This window comes from Sander vitreus, chromosome 18, assembly GCF_031162955.1.
Source record: "Sander vitreus isolate 19-12246 chromosome 18, sanVit1, whole genome shotgun sequence".
Taxonomy (NCBI): Eukaryota; Metazoa; Chordata; class Actinopteri; order Perciformes; family Percidae; genus Sander; species Sander vitreus.
In genome coordinates this window covers 7,847,334-7,865,815 of record NC_135872.1, presented here as the reverse complement: position 1 = coordinate 7,865,815, position 18,482 = coordinate 7,847,334, and the positions used below count along the sequence as shown (strand labels likewise).

At 38.4% G+C, this 18,482-nt stretch overlaps 1 protein-coding gene across 2 annotated transcripts; it reads left to right on the top strand.

Moving 5' to 3' along the window:
• Positions 1–4,144: 4,144 nt before the first annotated feature.
• Positions 4,145–17,543, top strand: clu (clusterin). Of its 2 annotated transcripts, none has more exons than XM_078274804.1 (10): positions 4,145–4,249; positions 9,146–9,306; positions 9,982–10,130; positions 11,141–11,311; positions 12,308–12,478; positions 13,464–13,677; positions 14,219–14,359; positions 15,146–15,372; positions 16,180–16,373; positions 16,811–17,543. In XM_078274804.1, the coding sequence occupies exons 2-10, from the start codon at positions 9,192–9,194 to the stop codon at positions 16,821–16,823; spliced, it is 1,395 nt and encodes a 464-aa protein (XP_078130930.1). In that variant the 5' UTR covers positions 4,145–4,249; positions 9,146–9,191; the 3' UTR covers positions 16,824–17,543. The 2 variants fall into 2 exon arrangements, with proteins under 2 accessions (XP_078130930.1, XP_078130931.1); XM_078274805.1 differs by having other exon boundaries at positions 4,242–4,321.
• The last annotated feature ends 939 nt before the right edge of the window (positions 17,544–18,482 follow it).

Here is an 18,482-nt window from a genome sequence, read left to right as displayed (position 1 = left end):
AAGCCACCATCCTTTGATCAGAACGTGAAGTTTCTTAATAAGCTCGGCTCATGCACATTCCAACACACTCAAAGTCATGCATCCACACGATTTCCCCTAAATTGATACCAGAATCATCCAAATGTTTGAAGTTCATCTGTGGCCTGTCAACCACGGGTCGTTAAGTACCACCGATGGGACCAATTAAGCCTGGTGATAATTATGTTTTGTGTTAGAAGCCAGTAGAGCAGCTCACTCAGAGCTCTCTTTTTCTCTTTGCGTGTGTGTGTGTGTGTGTGTGTGTGTTGAATTGTTGAAATCCATGCCACTGGTTGAGGATTAGCTGCAGAGCTACATGGTTTCAATTCAATAGTTGGCCAATTTAACCCTGGAGCAGCTCGGCACATGATGTACTCTCTCACACACACACACACACACACACACACACACACACACACACACAGTGGCGCAAAACACAGGTTTGCAAAGGGTCACGCAACAGATAATTAGTTTAGTCACACTGGATTGGTGGCTGGTAAACTGTCAACACTGATCAACACAAACCTGGGGGCCAGCAAATCCTAGCTCCACATGTGCCTGTGTGATGTTAAAATCTAGCTTACATAAATTGCTGACCGATAACTACAGAAACAAAGGAACTAGTAGCCGATGGTTTGTTACCCTTTTCTCACATCAGTGGTAGTGCTACAGCCAGAGCTTTAAGACTTAACTTAGATTTAAGACTTTGACTTAAGTATACTGTGGGTTTTTGGCAACTTTTGTGTGCAGTTTCATAAATTAAATGTTGGTTGGGTCTGAATACAACAAGTTTAAAAATGAGTTTGAAAAGATCTGGAGGTGTGGTGTTAGAAAGAAGTCTATAGTTCTGACCCAGTTAAATACCAGAAGAGTAAAAGACAGAGTAAAGACAACACTAATTCACTTAATGTGTCTGTTAAATAACTACAGCTAGTTATTTTTATATCGTTCTGCATGTATGGGATGAAGAGCATCTTTCAGGAATTTCCATGCTGTAAGTGTGTGTGTGAGTTGAGTGTGGCAGTAAATCAAGGATAAACATTGCAAGATGCTCCAAGAATCCCATCTTCTGCACTGCTGTCTAACAGCAATTTGCTCTTCTGTGACAACATCCATCTTGGTTTGTTGAAGCTCCACTCGGAGTGTGTCGTAAAGCAAATAACTGTCTAGAAAGAAAGACAGCGAGGGAGGAAAAAGAGGAAAAAGCCTTGTGTCACTCCTCACCACATGATCACTGTAATTTAAATACTGTCACATTTCCATGGCATGTTTTAAAAGGATAGAAACTTTGTTTGATAGATTGAATCAACTAAAGCTGCTGTTGTGCCAACAGCCGAGCCGCTGTTAAATGAGGGATGCTGTGTCACGGCTGGTTAGAATTTCACACATAGGGGCCATATTGGACAAAATATAGAGGGCTTTTTACAGCGTCTCACTCATATTTAAGTCCAGTATTCTCTCAATCCTCATTATCTTTACACATTAGTTCTGGTCACCATTGTTGATTTATTTGGAGCCAGCCAAAATAAATATCAGTTGTTGCCTATACAGTGTTGGGATCTATATGGAGGAGATTTTACTTCATAAGAATGGAGCTCCTGCCACCTAGTGTCACATTTGGCTTTTGCAAGCCAGATCGATCCCTCAAAAAACATGCTCTAAAAGACTCAGAAGATAACAATTAGGCTAACCTTAGTTTTTAATAAAGGTCCCATATCATGCTCATTTTCAGGTTCATACTTGTATTTGGGGTTTCTACTATAACATGTTTAAATGCTTTAATGTTAAAAAAAACACATTGTTTTTCTCATACTGTATGTCTGAATATACCTGTATTCTCCCTCTGTCTGAAACGCACCATTTTAGCGCCTGTCTCTTTAAGCCCCCATCCCAGAAAAACACACGGTCTGCTCTGATTGGTCAGCATTTCCGAGTCTTCTGCATCTACGCTCTCAGAGCCTCTGCACCGTCATTGCACTGCAGGGAATGACTGTAGCGGCACTATAGCTGCACTTTCTACCTATATATAGTATAGTTGTGACATCACAACCGTACAGAAGTCTTGATGGCTCGTTTAAAGGCACAGTTTCTAAACACAGGCTGTGTGCATTTCTCTGTGGATTGAACATTTTGATACATTCACAGTTATTATATAGCACCTCAACCTGTTTTATAATAAAAAGACGTGGAAATCTCACTTTTTACAGTATGGGACTTTTAAGGGAAACGTCCTCGCTTGTAAGTCACACAGGAAAAGCACAGGTGTAATTAATAACATCAAAGATGGCTGCACTGCATTTATGTTAGTAGAACCTTCATTAATGATATTAATTACACCTGTGCTTTTACTGATATGACATGTCGGCTGTGAAATAAGTGAAGTGAAGCTGGAGCTTCTCAAAGCCTTGATTTCCCTGCTATCACTAAATGGTTAAGATTATGAACCGTGAAAGTTAAGTTATTAAATGTTGAGTCACGGTCCAACTGTTTGTCTTTCTGCTTGGCAGCTCTGAGTGCTGCTGCCAATAAATTACAAAACTTCTGGAAAAGTCCTCAGGCTCACGACGGTCAAGTCAGGCAGAGTTACACTATACGACAGGAAAACCCAAAAATAAAAGCCCATATATATCCATTATATATGTTACATAATGTATGTTACGTAGCCGCAGTGAAACGTATCTACGGTCAAGACATAACAGTATATTATAGTAACGTTACCTACACAGGCAAGGCAAGGCAAGGCAGCTTTATTTGTATAGCACATTTCAGCAACAGGGCAATTTAAAGTGCTTTACATAAAACATTAAAGATCAGTTAAAATAAAAAAATATTAAATATTAAAAAAAGATTTTAAACATTAAAGAGCAGTTAAAAACGATTTAAAAAATAATAATAATAATAATAATAATAATAATTAAAAACAGGCAGGACCATATTTCTTTACCATCTCATCCACCACAGGCCCCGCAGGAACATGTGACTTTGTACTCTTGTTACCCATAACAAGAGTGGAAGTACTTCTCTTTACCTACAATATAGCCGTCGCTATAAGGCTTAGTTTAATCAAGGCAAACTTTGCAAAATCCTAAACAGTTCCAACTGTTTTCCATTAGATTTTATCATAAAATCTATGTCACACCCGCGTTGGAGAAATGGTGGGTTTAACAACTACTTGGGACAGATGCAAAACCAGAATATTACACAGTTTTCCAAACAGTTTACCACAGGTGATAATCCGACTGAGCACATACCTGTTCTCCTCAGTTTGCTCTCCCCCATGCTGTCAGTTTGGGTAATGTCAGCTAGGTTTGCCCAACTTTACCGTTGTCCTGCTGCTTTCATGTTTGGTAATCCTCTCAGAAAAGTGCTTGAGATCCTGAAAGTCTTTTCTTGACCAGGCACCATCCCCTCTAAATAATAACACACAAATCAAGTAAAAAAAACATCTTCAAGCTAGCAGTTAGCCATTTTGTCCCCGGAGAACCACTACACATTAAATGTGATTATTTTTTACCAGCGGTTTGGTTTATAACAATATCCTGTGTCTGGTGAGCACTGAGTGTTTAATCGCAAGTTTTTTTTTTTTTTTTTTTTTAAAAGGCAGACTTTAAAATTCGTGCAATAAAAGATAATCCACATCGACCGCAGTTATTTCTTAAAAGAACGTCGGCCTACATACAAGCCGACAACAGTACTTGGCAAACAGCCAATCAAATTGCAGTGAGGCAACAGCCAATCAGCCTTATTGTTGTCTTCCCACACTGGTCTCAGGGCACTTGAACTTAAAAAATATTTTAAAACTACACTTACATTAAAAGGTAGAATAATTATAAAAGCAATAAATAAATAACAGCAGTAACTGAGGGTGTTTTCTTTTCTGAAATGCATTCATCCAAAAAATAAAATAATTTCAAAGTTACTCAGTAGCACTAAAACCGTACTTTTTGCTGCTAACACTAGCTAAGATAAGATAAGATAGTTTAAGAGAACCTACTCAATTCATTTCCCCCTATATGGCAATTTCTGTCCAAACTTTGGAAGAAACGTTCATAATAGCGATTTATTTTGAAGGGTAATACAGGAAGTTGTCTTTTGTTGCTGTGGCTTGACTGTAGCGGCGGCGGGCAGCATGAACCACATGTCTGCACCGTCCCAGTTATCCGCTGGTATAAATACGAGCAGCAGAGAGACTGGAGCAGCTTCAGACGGTCTGGAGTCTCAGGAAACAGAGGTGAGTCAGAGGAGCTTTTATTTTTTGAGAGTCTGCAGCTGGGTGATTCAGAGGAAAATAGTCTCTTCAAAGGCAAGTTGTGATTGTTTTGACAATTCAGAATGGAATAGAATGAAATTACTTTTCCAGGTTAAGCTTATGAAATGTTGACATTTCTAACATTAATTCGACTATATGTTTTTATTCTATTTTTAAAAATCTGATCCCTTCAGTTGTTTTCTTTATGCTGACTTCATGGCTGACAAGATGACTGCTGTTTGTTTTGCTTACTCATGGGTGTGACCTTCATCTTTGGATCAAAACAACTGGATTAGGGTAGATGACATCATATTGTGGTTGGTTCAACTTAATGCACTTTAGGCTAGGCACACCCAGCAGCAATACTACCTGTAATATAAACATGCCATTTTATTGTGAACTGTTGATAATTGAGTGAAGGAATACAGGGTTTTAAAAGAACATTTTGGCAGTGAAACAGCATTCACATGTAATATTCTAATCCAAATACAGGCTACTGTAGTATAGCTATTTGCAATTTCGACCGTTCTAAAAATGGAATTTTTTGTACATTTTCTAGTTTAAACTGACCCTAATTTCTCCATAAGCACATGACAAATAAGTCCTTTGGGTGCAGAAATCCCCAAACACTTAAAATGAGGCCAAAATTAGGCCACATGTGCCAGTGTCCCATTTGTTGTAAATGGTGGTCAGATGATCCAGATTAGATTTTTAAAAACAATCCTCATTATAGAAAGTCTGAGCTTCTAAAAAAGAGAGAATGAGATAAGATAGGATAACATTTTACTGAATTCATATGTCACAGCACCACAGATATGAAGTGAGAGGTACGAAAACAGATAAATAACTATTTAAATGAAATAAATGGAACTATAACAACAAATTACATTTAAAAAGCTATATAAAGTACAATATATACATACGGTACTTCAGACTACATCAGTGAATTGCACAAATACGGCAGCCATGATGCATAAACAATAGCCTAATATAAGTATGAATAATAAATATAACATGCATAATAATATATCAGAGTACGGTTGCAACAGATGATTATTTCCACAATCAATTGATTAATTGTTTGATTTATAAAATGTCAGTTATTAAACCACCATTTCCCTGAGGCCAAGGGCACGTCTGGATATTTTGGGACCGACTGTCCCAAACTCAAAGATATTACAAGAATTAATACGAAACAATCAAGAAAACAAAGTGTTGACATCTGGAACCAGAACAGAAACTGGAGCCAGTGAAGTTTTGCGATTTTTGCTTAAAAAAGATAAATTAATTATCAAAATCCTTTCCAATAAATATGAAGCAATTAATCCACAAAACGTTTCAGCTTCGTCTTAAACTGTATATTATATGTGCATTATGTGTAATATACACACACATATATACAACGCTATGAAATTTATACTGAATAGAAATGGAAGATAATAATAAAGCATAACATATAATATAGAAATACAATATTAATACGATTCAGAACAGTAATATGGTTTTAGACATGGACAGCGTCTGATGCAGATGTTTTACTGTATTTAACTTTTTGAAGCTGAAACTGAACTTTCTAGAAAGGCACTGCAGGCAACATCTGGACGGTGGGTTGGTTTTCATTCTTTCAGTTGTGTAACAGGATCCTCGCAGCTGCTGTACAGCAAATAATGTCAGCATGATAAATTCTTTCTCCTTTATCTCCATTTGTTTAACTTTCTCTCTGTCAACCTTTCTCTGACTGTTTAACTGGTTCTGTCTTTGTGTATGTCTGTTTTTCTTTTAATGCATTGCTCATTCTTTTCTCCCTCTGCACCTCATGTCTTACTCATTCTGGGTTTTTTTCTTGTAAAAAAGGTCTTACCAGTTACAGTCCGCCCCCATGTTTGCAAACCTTCCAGGAACAGCTGTGATGTAATTACAGCAAGAGGCTTATTGTCCTATGAATAACGACCTCCTTGTGTAAGCAGATGCAGTTTGCCGCACAGTACGTGTTAAACACATGAGCATATGAGAGGAGAAAGTGGGACGTTTATTTTTAGCCCCCAGATGGGCATCCAGTCCTTTTTGTTTTGGTTTTTTACTGCAGATTAACAGGACAGAGATTCAAAGAGGTTATACCCATCATTAAATTGAATGTATCTTCCTTATAATACTCTGAAAGCTGAGAAAATCAGTTGTTCAAACCCACAACTTTAAGGGATTTTGAGGGATCCAAACGTTTCCAAAGATGCCAAATATGTCAGGCTGAAATTGATAATAATAACTTATTATTAAATGATGCATTGATACAAAAAACATCCAGAATGTTTTTATTATATTTGATGGTGCAGCTATAAAAACATGGAGTCTTTATGTGTAAACATCGTAGAGCTTCAATGTAAAGATTGAAGAGGACGATACTGAATATATGATACTGTCAGACAGTGTGGAATAAGATGAAACAAAGTCGGGAACTTGTATGTTAATACATCAAGTAACAAATACATGTAAAAGTTATACAGCTTTTGTGTTGAATGGACATGCTGTGCATACTGTACTTTGCTTGTTTCCATAGGAACAGGAGACGGTGGGTGAGCACAAACATCACTGAGCAGGGGATGAATCTGAAAAACAAAGTTACATAACATTTTATTTTTAACATTTCATAAACCTACAGAACGGACATTAAACCAATAACCTTTTATGATATGGGTCAACATCCATCTTAGCTTGAAAAGTATAATGAGCTACGCCTAACGTAACACTATATGGTCAAACATATGTGGATGTTTTCCGGCCCGCAAGTTTACTGTTTTAGTTCAGTCTCAAAGCTCTAATAGCACTATAGTACCTGCTCAACACCAAACAGCAGACAGACAAAGTTAGTGACTATGGTGAACATAGTGGAGCATTTAGCAGCCTGATAGAGCCTGCTATTCCCCTCAGGAGTTGGCAGAGACCAAAAACAGAGCTGAAAGGAGAGTGAATATTGGACTTATGTTCGCCAGAAACACAACTAAATGAATGATTATGTTGCTCTGTAACTGCTGGATGTGTAAATAAGCAACGGTTTGCTAAAAGGTTCCCCATATCAACTTAATCTTAATACAATGGCAGTGTTGTGTGTTACAGTAAGAGCAGCTTGTTTCTGCTGTGTCCCATCATGTGGCTAAAAAAAAATCACAGTGTGGTAACTGTCCTGTACAGAGCCCTGACCTCAACCCCATCCAACACCTTTTGGGATAAACTGGAACACCAACTGCGAACCAGGCCAACATCAGTGGCCGACCCCTCTAATGCTCTTGTGGCTGAATGGCAGCAAAACCCCGCAGCCAGCTTTCAGGATGTGGTGGAAAGCCTGAAACCAGAACAGCGGAGGCTGTTATCTCAGCATATCAATGCCCATGGTTTTAGAATGAGATGTAACAATCGCATACTGTAAGGGTGTAATGTTCAGGTGTCCGTATACTTTTGGCTATACAGTATAATGAACCAAGTGTTATTCACTTTTCCCACTCTGCTTTTAATGGTCTTATGCACGTTAAAACAATAATAATAATAATAATAATAATAAAATAAAACAATGGCAAAAAGATTGGTGCATTTCAGAATAAGTTGCCAAATAAGTAACACGTGGATGGTGCATACATAAACATAAACATATTAAAAGGAAATAAACAATAAATGTAAAAGAGACGATAACATAAATAAACAAATGAACAACTCTCTCCTCTCTCTGCAGCTTTCCCCAGGCAGTATACGTCTCTCAGTTTCTGCGAGTCGACTCTCTGTTGATTATTTCTGCAGCCGGATATAATCCTCCCTTTTCCTCTAAAAACGCAGCACGGCGATGTCATCCTGCACCAATCCATACGGCCTTCTTTTCTTATTGTTAAGCAGTTAGATTGTTCGGTCACACTTTACTTGAAGGTATCAACATAAGAGTGACATGACACTGTCATGAACATGTCATAAACATTATAAACAAGTCATAAACGTTTATGACATAACACTTCTTTTAGTAAGTGTCATTCGGTTTTTGTCATGACCAGTTAGGGTTAGGGTTAGAGTTAGGATTAGGGTTAATGTGTCATGACTGTGTCATGACTGTGTCATGTGTTCATGACAGTGTCATGTCACACTTACGTAGGTACCTTCAAATAAAGTGTTACCGAACAATCTAACTGCTTAACAATAAGAAAAGAAGGCCGTATGGATTGGTGCAGGATGACATCGCCGTGCTGCGTTTTTAGAGGAAAAGGGAGGATTATATCCGGCTGCAGAAATAATCAACAGAGAGTCGACTCGCAGAAACTGAGAGACGTATACTGCCTGGGGAAAGCTGCAGAGAGAGGAGAGAAGGCCGCTCCATCTGTCTGATGACTTTCTCTCTCTGTCTATTTCTTGTGTGTGTGTGTGAACGGGAATTTTTAAAAAAAGCTACAGTCGGTCTCTGTTGAAGCTGTCATTGTTGAATATATGGGCAGCTGACCAAGCACACGCCAGTAGAAAAAAATGGGTAAACAGAGAAAGGGCCTGCTGTTCTCTTTACATAATGCACAGTTGGTCAAAGTCACAGGAAACACTGGTCTGAGGTCAGTTTGGTGATAATGTCCTTGCTGATAGTTTTTAGTGAATGAAACATGAGACAAGGAAAATGATCATACAGCAGACATCACTTTGAATTATTCATAAGTGTTGATCAGAGCTGTTATTTTTATGTTTTGCTGTGTAAGGGTGGAAAACTGCTGAGCAATGATGGTTATTTTCCACTGCGTAGGTCTCTGGTTTCTTTACAGCTTGTGTCGCCCTCTTGAGGAGATGGAGGGGCATAACAACAACATCCCAACAGTCAGGAGTTTAAACTAAATCTGTTCATTCACGTTGGATGTTTTTCAGTTGTTTTTTTCATCATTGCCTGCTGGCCTTGTGAGAGTCAGAGAGGATGTTAATGATGATGATGATGATGAAGAAGAAGGGGTCCAAGTTTCTGGCTGTGGTGGCTCTTCTTCTGGTCTCAGCCAACTGTATCCTCCTTCCATCCAAAGAAGAGCTTACCCGTAAGTGTCTCCACACCTGCATCAGAAAACTTAAGTTCCCCCAAATTTACAAACAACATTTTTTGTGTTTGAGTATTTTACATTTTTGTTATTATTTTTGTTTTATTTCTCAGTAAAAGGTGTACAAAGTGAAGTCTGTGGATTATTCAGAGTCACTAAATAACAAGCAGCTGTTTCTTTTCTCAGAGAAAAATATCTAAAAGCCTGGATAACTACAAACTAAAGTTACAGTAGGCTACTTAATGGCTAGATATCATAAGAAAAGGAAAAACATATTGAATAAAGAAAACAATACATTTGCAATTTGAGTGGACTGGTCCTTTAAAACAACTCTTGGAAATTAAAGCTATTACGAAATTAAAGATGAATACCCTAAAGTGCAATAAAATTGTTATTCCTTTCATGTGTATATGAAAATGCCTAAAATCGAAATTAGGGGATGTGGCAGTATCAGAGGGCGCAGAAAGAAGTAAAAGGGCATTTTCTTACAAATAATATTACATAGGAATCAAGTTAAACCAAAAAAAAACACTAAAGAAAAATATCTTACCCACATATTTGTTCATTTTACTTACATTATCATTTTGGTCAAAGAGGGCAGAAATGCAAGAGTCTGTTACAGGAATATCTGTGTGATAAGTTTTTTTGTTTGTTTTTTTTTCTTCTTTTTTGCAGAGATCTCACTCCTGGGAGAAAAGTATCTGGATAAACAGATTGAAAACGCCGTTAACGGAGTGAAGGAGATGAAGAGCGTGATGAAGAAATCTTCAGAGGAACACCAGAAGTTTCTGGACGCCCTGGAGAAAACAAAGGAGCAGAAAGAGGTAGAAACATGACTGACGATGCATTTTGGGTGAAGTATCAGCACTGATGCCAGATAGTAATTGTCATACATAGATACAGTAAGTGTTAAAATATGATCCACAGGAAAAGAAATAGGCTTATTTTGTCCTTTTAGAGCTGATTGTAGAAGAATTAATGTGCTTTTTTTTGACAGAGTGAAACTGTAAAGTCACAGCAAAGTGCTACATCCAGTCATATATACCTTTTTATAAAGATAGATAGATAGATAGATAGATAGATAGATAGATAGATAGATATCCCAAAATTGGAAATTACGGCAAAGCAACTGGAAAAAAAAAAATGTATCTCATTTTTTGAGTAAAGTACCCCACTTTCTTGACGACATAGAACAAGAAAGACCAACAGGGTGTTATCAAGTTTCTAGTGTTTGGTTAACCAGCTGTAGTAAGAAGTTTCTTTCACTCAAACAAATAAAAGCTAAATATACCTAATTATCTTACAATCATTTTGTTCTAACCTGCAGCATCTCAAACTTACTGAAATTTGATCTGTGGTGGCACTTTAAAGATGAATTCCCGAAGAGCAAGTTGTCTTTCAGAGCTTTATTGCAGTATTAAGTCAAACATTTGCAGATATACCACTGAGCTCGCTCGGCTGAGAGATACTAAAGTTCAGATACTAGCACTTATACGATACAAACATCCCTTATGCACAAGTTTCGCAGGTGTCTTTTAATAAACACTTGCCTCTGTCTGCTGGGAATCAAGAGTTGAAGGCTGAATCCCACGGCTTCGCTTCCAATAACATTTTACGGGAAGCAACAGTTAAACACTTTCACACGGCAAACAGAAAAAAGACAAGCTCTTTAGGCTGTATAACAATATCTGAAGTGAATAAGGGTTTAAACTGCCAATACAGAGCCCTAGAAAACATGATGCAACGATAATAACTGGCAATAACCACTAAGTCCTAAGGATCCCACCAAAATAAAAGCTTGCCTCTTGAAGTCTTTGTTTCTGTTTCTGGACAGGAAGCGTTGCGCGTGGCTCAGGAGAAGGAGGCCAAGCTGGAGCAGGAAGAGGAGGTTTGTAATGAGACCATGACGGCCCTGTGGGAGGAGTGTAAACCCTGCCTGAAGAACACCTGCGTTAAATACTACTCCCGAACCTGCAGCAGTGGATCTGGACTGGTGGGACGCCAGGTCAGACCATCGCATGTACACATACATGTACTCATACTAGATTATACTGTATATACAGGGCTTTGATTATAATCCAGATGTTAGCTGGTCAGTGCCATCTTTTATAATGGATATAATGCAGTTTCAGATTCAGAAAACTTTATTAATCCCCAAGGGTACAGTCTATCCCATCCCTGTAATAAATAAGTACAAGAGTAACGACAACAATCAGCATCCACATCAACATGCCAGTGACAACAAGAGCATAGATCAGATCAACAGTTTGTGTTCAGTGGCCTAATGGCTGAAGGATTGAAAGAATTTGCATACCAATTAGTTTTCCATGCAGGAACATAATAGAACCAGCCTGACGGCATAACTAAAAAGTCATTGATACATACATACATACATACATACATACATATGGCTTTGAGAATCAATCAATACTGCTGGGTATTTATAGGAACCCCTTAAACTAAAGTTACTCTAATGCAACTTTTCTTTGAGTACATAAGTGTGCACCAATATGTAAATTATGAGTAGTATCTCTAGATACAAAGAAAGGTCTTAGTGTCTTCTCTTGACAAGCGTAGCAAATACTTTGGAATTTCAGTGACATGTAAAAAATGTAAGGATATTGCGTGGCACAAATCCAAATACTACTACTACAACAAACACAAAAACAATAAACAGTCTGTCCTACTCCAACACTCCAAGATTATTTTTATGGGCATTTTCGGCCTTTATTTTTGACAGGACAGCTGAAGACATGAAAGGGGAGAGAGAGGGGGGGAATGACATGCAGCAAAGGGCCGCAGGTCGGAGTTGAACCCTGGCCTGCTGCGTTGAGGAGTAAACCTCCATATATGGGTGCCCGCTCTACCAACTGAGCTATCTGGGCATCCCTACTCCAACCCTCTTACCCATCCCGTCTCTCTCTTTTTCCATCTGCCGATAAGTCAGCTGAAAATAGAAATATTTGAGATTCAAAATCAAAAGTTGTCCTTTTACCTGCAGCTGGAGGAGGTGCTCAACAGAACGTCTCCCTTCTCCATCTGGATCAACGGGGAGAATATAGACACCCTGCAGCAGGAGGGGCAGCGGCAGAGCAAAGAGCTCAGGAACCTGGAGGAAAAATACTCAGAGATGGCCGACGGTGTGGACAGCATATTTTCAGACAGCATGAAGGTAGGGTTGACCTGTTAGACCATAGAGGTAAACAATGGACACAGAGATACTTATTTGCTTGTGTACGTATATGAGTGATAAACTAAACTTTAACATTAAGGGAATACAGTACACTGAGAAAACAGGCACCGCAATCTGATTTTCTGGTAGATTAAATCAAATCACCTCATTGAGGATCTCTTTTACCCTAAATAGAGACAACCTAAATAGAGTTAAAGAAATATAAATTCAGACGATCATCACTGAAGCAGCAACAATATTTAACAGAATTAACAAGTCATGAAAAACATCTGATAATAAAAGCTTTAGAATCTCTGTACAGAATAAATAATCTACCTTCAATGCGTTTTGCAGGTCATTATAAATAGTGGTGGAACGATTACTCAGATATTTACCCATCAAAATCTCACCCAGATCCCTCCCCTCTGCCCCTTCCTCCTCCTGTTACTGCACGTTAATGATTCTCTGCCATGTTTACAATGCCATTGGCACGTTTATATGTATATATTTCCATATACTATGCCATCGGCACAAGTACATTTTGAAAATGTGCACGTTTATAATAATATAATGTAATTTACAATAATTCTGGGTGTTTGGGGTTTTAAGCCCCCCAACGTCGCCTTCCAGGCAGCGCAGCAATGGTTATGTTTAGGGTTAAGGTTAGGGTTAGCTGCCTGGAAGGCGACGTTGGAGGCTTAAAACACCAATCGAGCATAATTCTGAGTCTGACAATAATGTTGATAATGTTAGTAAATAATTGAATATTTGAATTAAGGAAAAGTAGCAATACCACAGTGTATAAATACTCTGTTACAAGTAACTAGTTACTTAGATAAAACTAGAAATGTGAATCCTAATTATGGATCTTGAATCCCAGGTATTTGTATGTGTCAACATTAGTGAAACGGACACAAAAGCACACTCACTGCAGAGCACGCAGTTAACAGGCTGTGTCTCTCTGTGTGTTGTCGGTGTGTCTCAGGTGGCTGATCACGTGCACTACAACCCTCCAGTGTTCTTTTTTCCTAACTTCCTGGAACCGTACACTCACCGGAGCAGAACCGTTCGCTCTCTCTTCCTCAATCCGTTCCACGGCTTCCAGGATTTGTTCTCCCCCATGAAGGACATGAGCAGGAACTTCTTCAGCTCTATGGGCTCCATGATGGACATCGACTCAGACGCAGCTCCTAATGAAGGTACATTTTCTGACATATGTACAACAGTACTCGGAAAGCTTTCGTGCTGTTTGCAGGTGGTTTATTTGTCTTTTGACTGTTTATTATATAAAACTGCACATTTTAGTCTAAAAGATCTTTTTTAGGTAAACTTTTGAATTTTCTTATACAGGAAGTAGACTTAAAAAAAAAAAGAATCACCTGCAAACACTGCTGCTACAAAGATCAGATCATGTTAGGGTAATGTCTGTTAATAGCATTTGCTGTATCAGCTATAAAATATGTCTTACATTTAACGCTGTAGTAGGTGAGTTTTCAAATAAATATGAAAGAACAAAGAGCTTAAAAAGAGGCCGAAACTACCCGTTTCCAAACTGTAGGTAAATTGGTTAAAACATTACTTTGTGTGACTGCCTGCAAAAATCCCTCCCATTAAAGTCAGCGTTCCTGCAGAGTTTTTCAGTTAATTTAAAACCATACATGTAAAGTTGAGAATGATCACTTTGTTGTGAATTGAAAAAAGAAACCGTTTTCCAAACTCTGTGTTTGTGTCTGGTCACAGACGGCAGTGTGAACGAGGACGTGGTCATCACCAAACCGTTTGGCAACGGCAGGATGACCTGCAGAGAGATTCGCCGCAACTCAGCCGGCTGCCTCAAGTTCCGCGAAGAGTGTCAGAAATGCAAAGAGATCCAGCATATTGGTAAGGTAACGCTCTGTATTTTTTTTTTTTTTTTTTTTATGTTGTGACCAATAGTATCGGTCCAAGATAAGTACAAGAAAGGTATGATAATAGAGATGATGAGGAGGATACAGACTGTGTAAGATGTGTAAGTCTGCAAAAAGAAACAAATGACAAGTAATACTGAGGAAAGAAATAACAATCACAATCAAATATGAATAAGACCCTTGTTAATTAAATGTATTATGTAAGATGTCATAAAATAACTAATCATAACTGTTCAAAAGGTTAAGTGGGTGAAATTATTTCCAGCTGTGTCCATTCATGCAGGAAACCAGAGGTGGAAACCTTAATGACTATCCAGAGATTTTTTTTTATTAAAGCAACACCATTAGGATTCATGATAATGTTGGAAACAGGAAGGGCTTGAAATGATTTAATTATGTAATCTATTCCTTTGTGTTAATCATATTATTGCTGTGACAGCAAAAACATATCGTCTACATTTCAGATATTGGGACATTTGGGAAATATAATAAGGTTTATACTGATTTCACATTCAGAGGGATGCTTCATAAAGTTGGTATAAACACTGTAGCCTGAAATCTCTGTGTCCCCTCAATGAAAAAACTAACAATATACTATCAGGAGGGTATCAGTCTCTACTCCCCCCCCCCCCAACTTGTAAAACCTCCAGAAGGTTTTTTTTTTCCCCCCCTGACATATCGTCATGCTGCTCTGATTCATTTCCAATTAAAGTGATTTTTCTAACCTCACTCGAGCTCCGTGATAATGTTGCCTTCACAGACTGCTCCGGGAAGAGACCTCTGGAGGGCCCGCTGAAGCAGGAGCTGGAGGAGGCGCTGGCAATGGCCGAGCGCTTCACTCAGCAGTACAACAGCCTCCTGAAGACGTTCGAGGAGAAGATGTTCAACACCTCCTCCATCCTGGACCTGCTCAACAGAGAGTTTGGCTGGGTGTCGTCTCTGGCCAACAACACCAACACCAAGGATGACATCTTCAAGGTTCAGACGGTACGTAGACCTAGGGAGGGCAATTTGTAGCTGAAATCAATATCAATATCATTATCACTTGGGACATCTTTTTTTACTTTGTTAGTTTTGTAGTCAGTGATGGGGTTTTCCTAAATCAACATCATGTGAATTTCTATGGAAGAGGATTAGGGCCACCTTTGAAAAATTATTATGAGTTCTGAGGTTGTTTTTAAGTTAAAAAAAAAAAAAAAAAAGTCAGAATTCTGACAGAACTCAAATGTTTTTACATGTGGCCCTTATCCTCTTCCGTAAATTTCTAACAAGCTGCTACAGAAAATGATTTTTTTGTGAACAGTGTCCCAGTAAGCACACATACATCGCCATGACGTCTTGGTCATGTAATCAAAATGTTGTATATTGAGCGTTTGCCCACTGGCCCTACGTCGCTGTATGGAAAGCCATTTGAACTATTTTTCCAACTATAGTAGTATAAATACTCTGGGGACTTAGTGGTTATTTCAAAATGATTGCAAGTCTAAGTGTCTATTTGTGACATGCCTGTTTTCTTTGCAGCAATACCTTTAATTCATGACAATTTCCTATTTTAAGAGACAATGAAACCTTACTTTTACCTTGGCAACCACCTCGCAAGTTGGATTTTATGCTATCAACAATTACTTCTGTTTTTTTGTACCCGTTAAAGCAATAACTCAACTAAAGTGAAAAGATCCAAATGACCAAAATTGGAGCAGTAAAAGCCAGTTTATCTGCATATGTACAGTATATCAGTATTGGAAATGCAGATATGTTTCGGCTGTTAAGATGTGCAGTGTCCCTGTACTGCAGGTGAACAGCAGGGACACTGAAGAGAAGCCCAGTGAGGGGGAGAAGAATCAGCCTGGAGAAACAAACGTGTCTGTGCAGCTCTTCGACAATCCACCAGTGACCTTTAGCGTGCCGGGTGACATCCCCTGGACCGACCCCAAGTTCTCTGAGGTGGTGGCCCAGAAGGCTCTGGACCGCTACAAGGAAACCAGCGTGTGAGTGTCGAGCACATGTAACCACACTTAAAAAGAATAGTTTTAGCATGCACGTTTATTCGCTTTCTTGCTGAAACTCGAGTGAAGATAATGACCACTTCTGAAGAGTCCATTGTGTTTTTTTAATCCTCGGTGTCCTCCTTGGCTACTAGCAACTGTGAAGGTGGCGTGGGGGGGGGGGGCGGTCACTTAAGGCTTGTATCATGTGGATGCGCCAACAGTTTTGTTGTCATTACTTAGAATTCCTCATGGGGGAGACAGAAACTACACACTATAGCTTTAAGCATTTTTATGTTTTCTTCTAACTTATTTATATGACTTTAGATTGTGGGAAAACACCAGATGGATCGTATGCAATGAAAAATAACTTTCTTAGGACAATGGGATATAAAAGAATCACTGACAATCTCTGATCTCATTCTCTTTGTTTTTTCCAGTGTGGTTAAATAAGGTCCCAACCTGCGCTGTCTGCTGACAAGTGAATGTCCTGCATTTCTCAAAATACACCCTGGGGGGAAAAAAACCTGAAGCCAACACACTGATTCTGTTGTAAATCCTTCAAGTCCTGCTTTTGCAAAATGAGACAGTTTAACCCCAGATATTTATATTGTTACATTAGAGCTCTTTGTCCTGCTGTAAGAAGATATTCAGTAGGCTAGATGTAGATAACAGGCCTTGTATCATATGTGAGCTGGGCTTTTGCTAAATAAAGGAGCCATAGGACTTCTGCTTGAGTTTCTGTCAAAAGCCAAAATATATGTAATTGGCTCTTAAAGTGTTTATTCTCTGCATTCAGACTTTCTAACACATGCAGATTAAACTGATATCTCCTCCATCACAGTTCAATGAAATAGAGTTTCGGTTTGTTGCAAAGACTTGTGGTTAAAGTTTAAGTTTAGAGTGAGTACATTTAAGCCGTTTCAGTGACTTTAACGACCGGATGTTCCCTTCTACAGATCTCTGATCATCTGTTATCTGAGTTGGTTGGTTTGCAGGAGTTAAACTCACCGATTGGAGAGATTAAAGTTAGGAAATAAGAGTTGATTATGTTGCACTGTGCCACCCAACACAAGTCCCCCCTTTCTTACCTTAAGGTTTGCTTTGAACCCCTCTGTACAACAGTAACAATGAAGCAATGCATACAGATCTAATAAAACCTGCTCAAACCCATTAAGTGCCTTTGTGTTATTGACAGTTTTCGGTATTTGGGATTATTTTGTTAGTTGACTTAAGCATTTAAGAGGCATTAACACCTTTTGTCAAACAAAGCTTTTCTCATGTATGGAATCAAAATACATCTATGCTACAAAATGGTGGCCAGGGACTGTATTTATCAAACTGCCGAAATGGAGATTTTGGACTATTTATAAAGGGATCTTGCAATCTCAAGAATAAAATATATTTATCAAAATTAGAAATACTTAGTAGAAATACTAAGTTTAAAAGAGTTCAGGCGGTCGCTTTAAGTTGATGTCTTAGATGGCTTCAGTAGAAACATTTGAACATGCAACTTCTGAGACACATTTTGGATTGACTTGTGAAGGATTCAAATCCCTTGACTTTTTGCACACTTTATTGTGCGTTTTAGATGTTCTATAAAATGTATTTCACTGACTTTTTAGGCCACACACAGAAATCCATAATGAAAAAGCTAAAACATGGTTTAAAAGGTCAAAAACTGAAATCTCTAACTTAAATATTCTCACCTTTTGTGTGATGGAGCTCCAAATTAAGCTCAGGTGCATCCTGTTTGCTTTGATTATCCTTGAGATTTCTCTACAACTTGATGAATAATTAGACTAGTTTTAGTCAAAGATTTAGCAGAATCTGCTTTCTTGCCACTTCCCTGGCATCTTCATTTTATTTTTTTTACAGCAGACATTTTGACCTGTCATAGTAGGAAAAGCACAGGTGCAATTCATAACATTGATGGCTCAGTTCTTAAGTGTGCCAGTAAGCCAGCATGAATACCTCCCTTAAGTGGAATACAGCTATCATTAATGTTATTAAATACGCCTGTGCTCCTATTATAACAGGTCAAAATGTCCGCTGGGAAAAAACGACTATTGTCACTGTGGTACTAAATTCTTCCCTTATCTAAGGTATTGC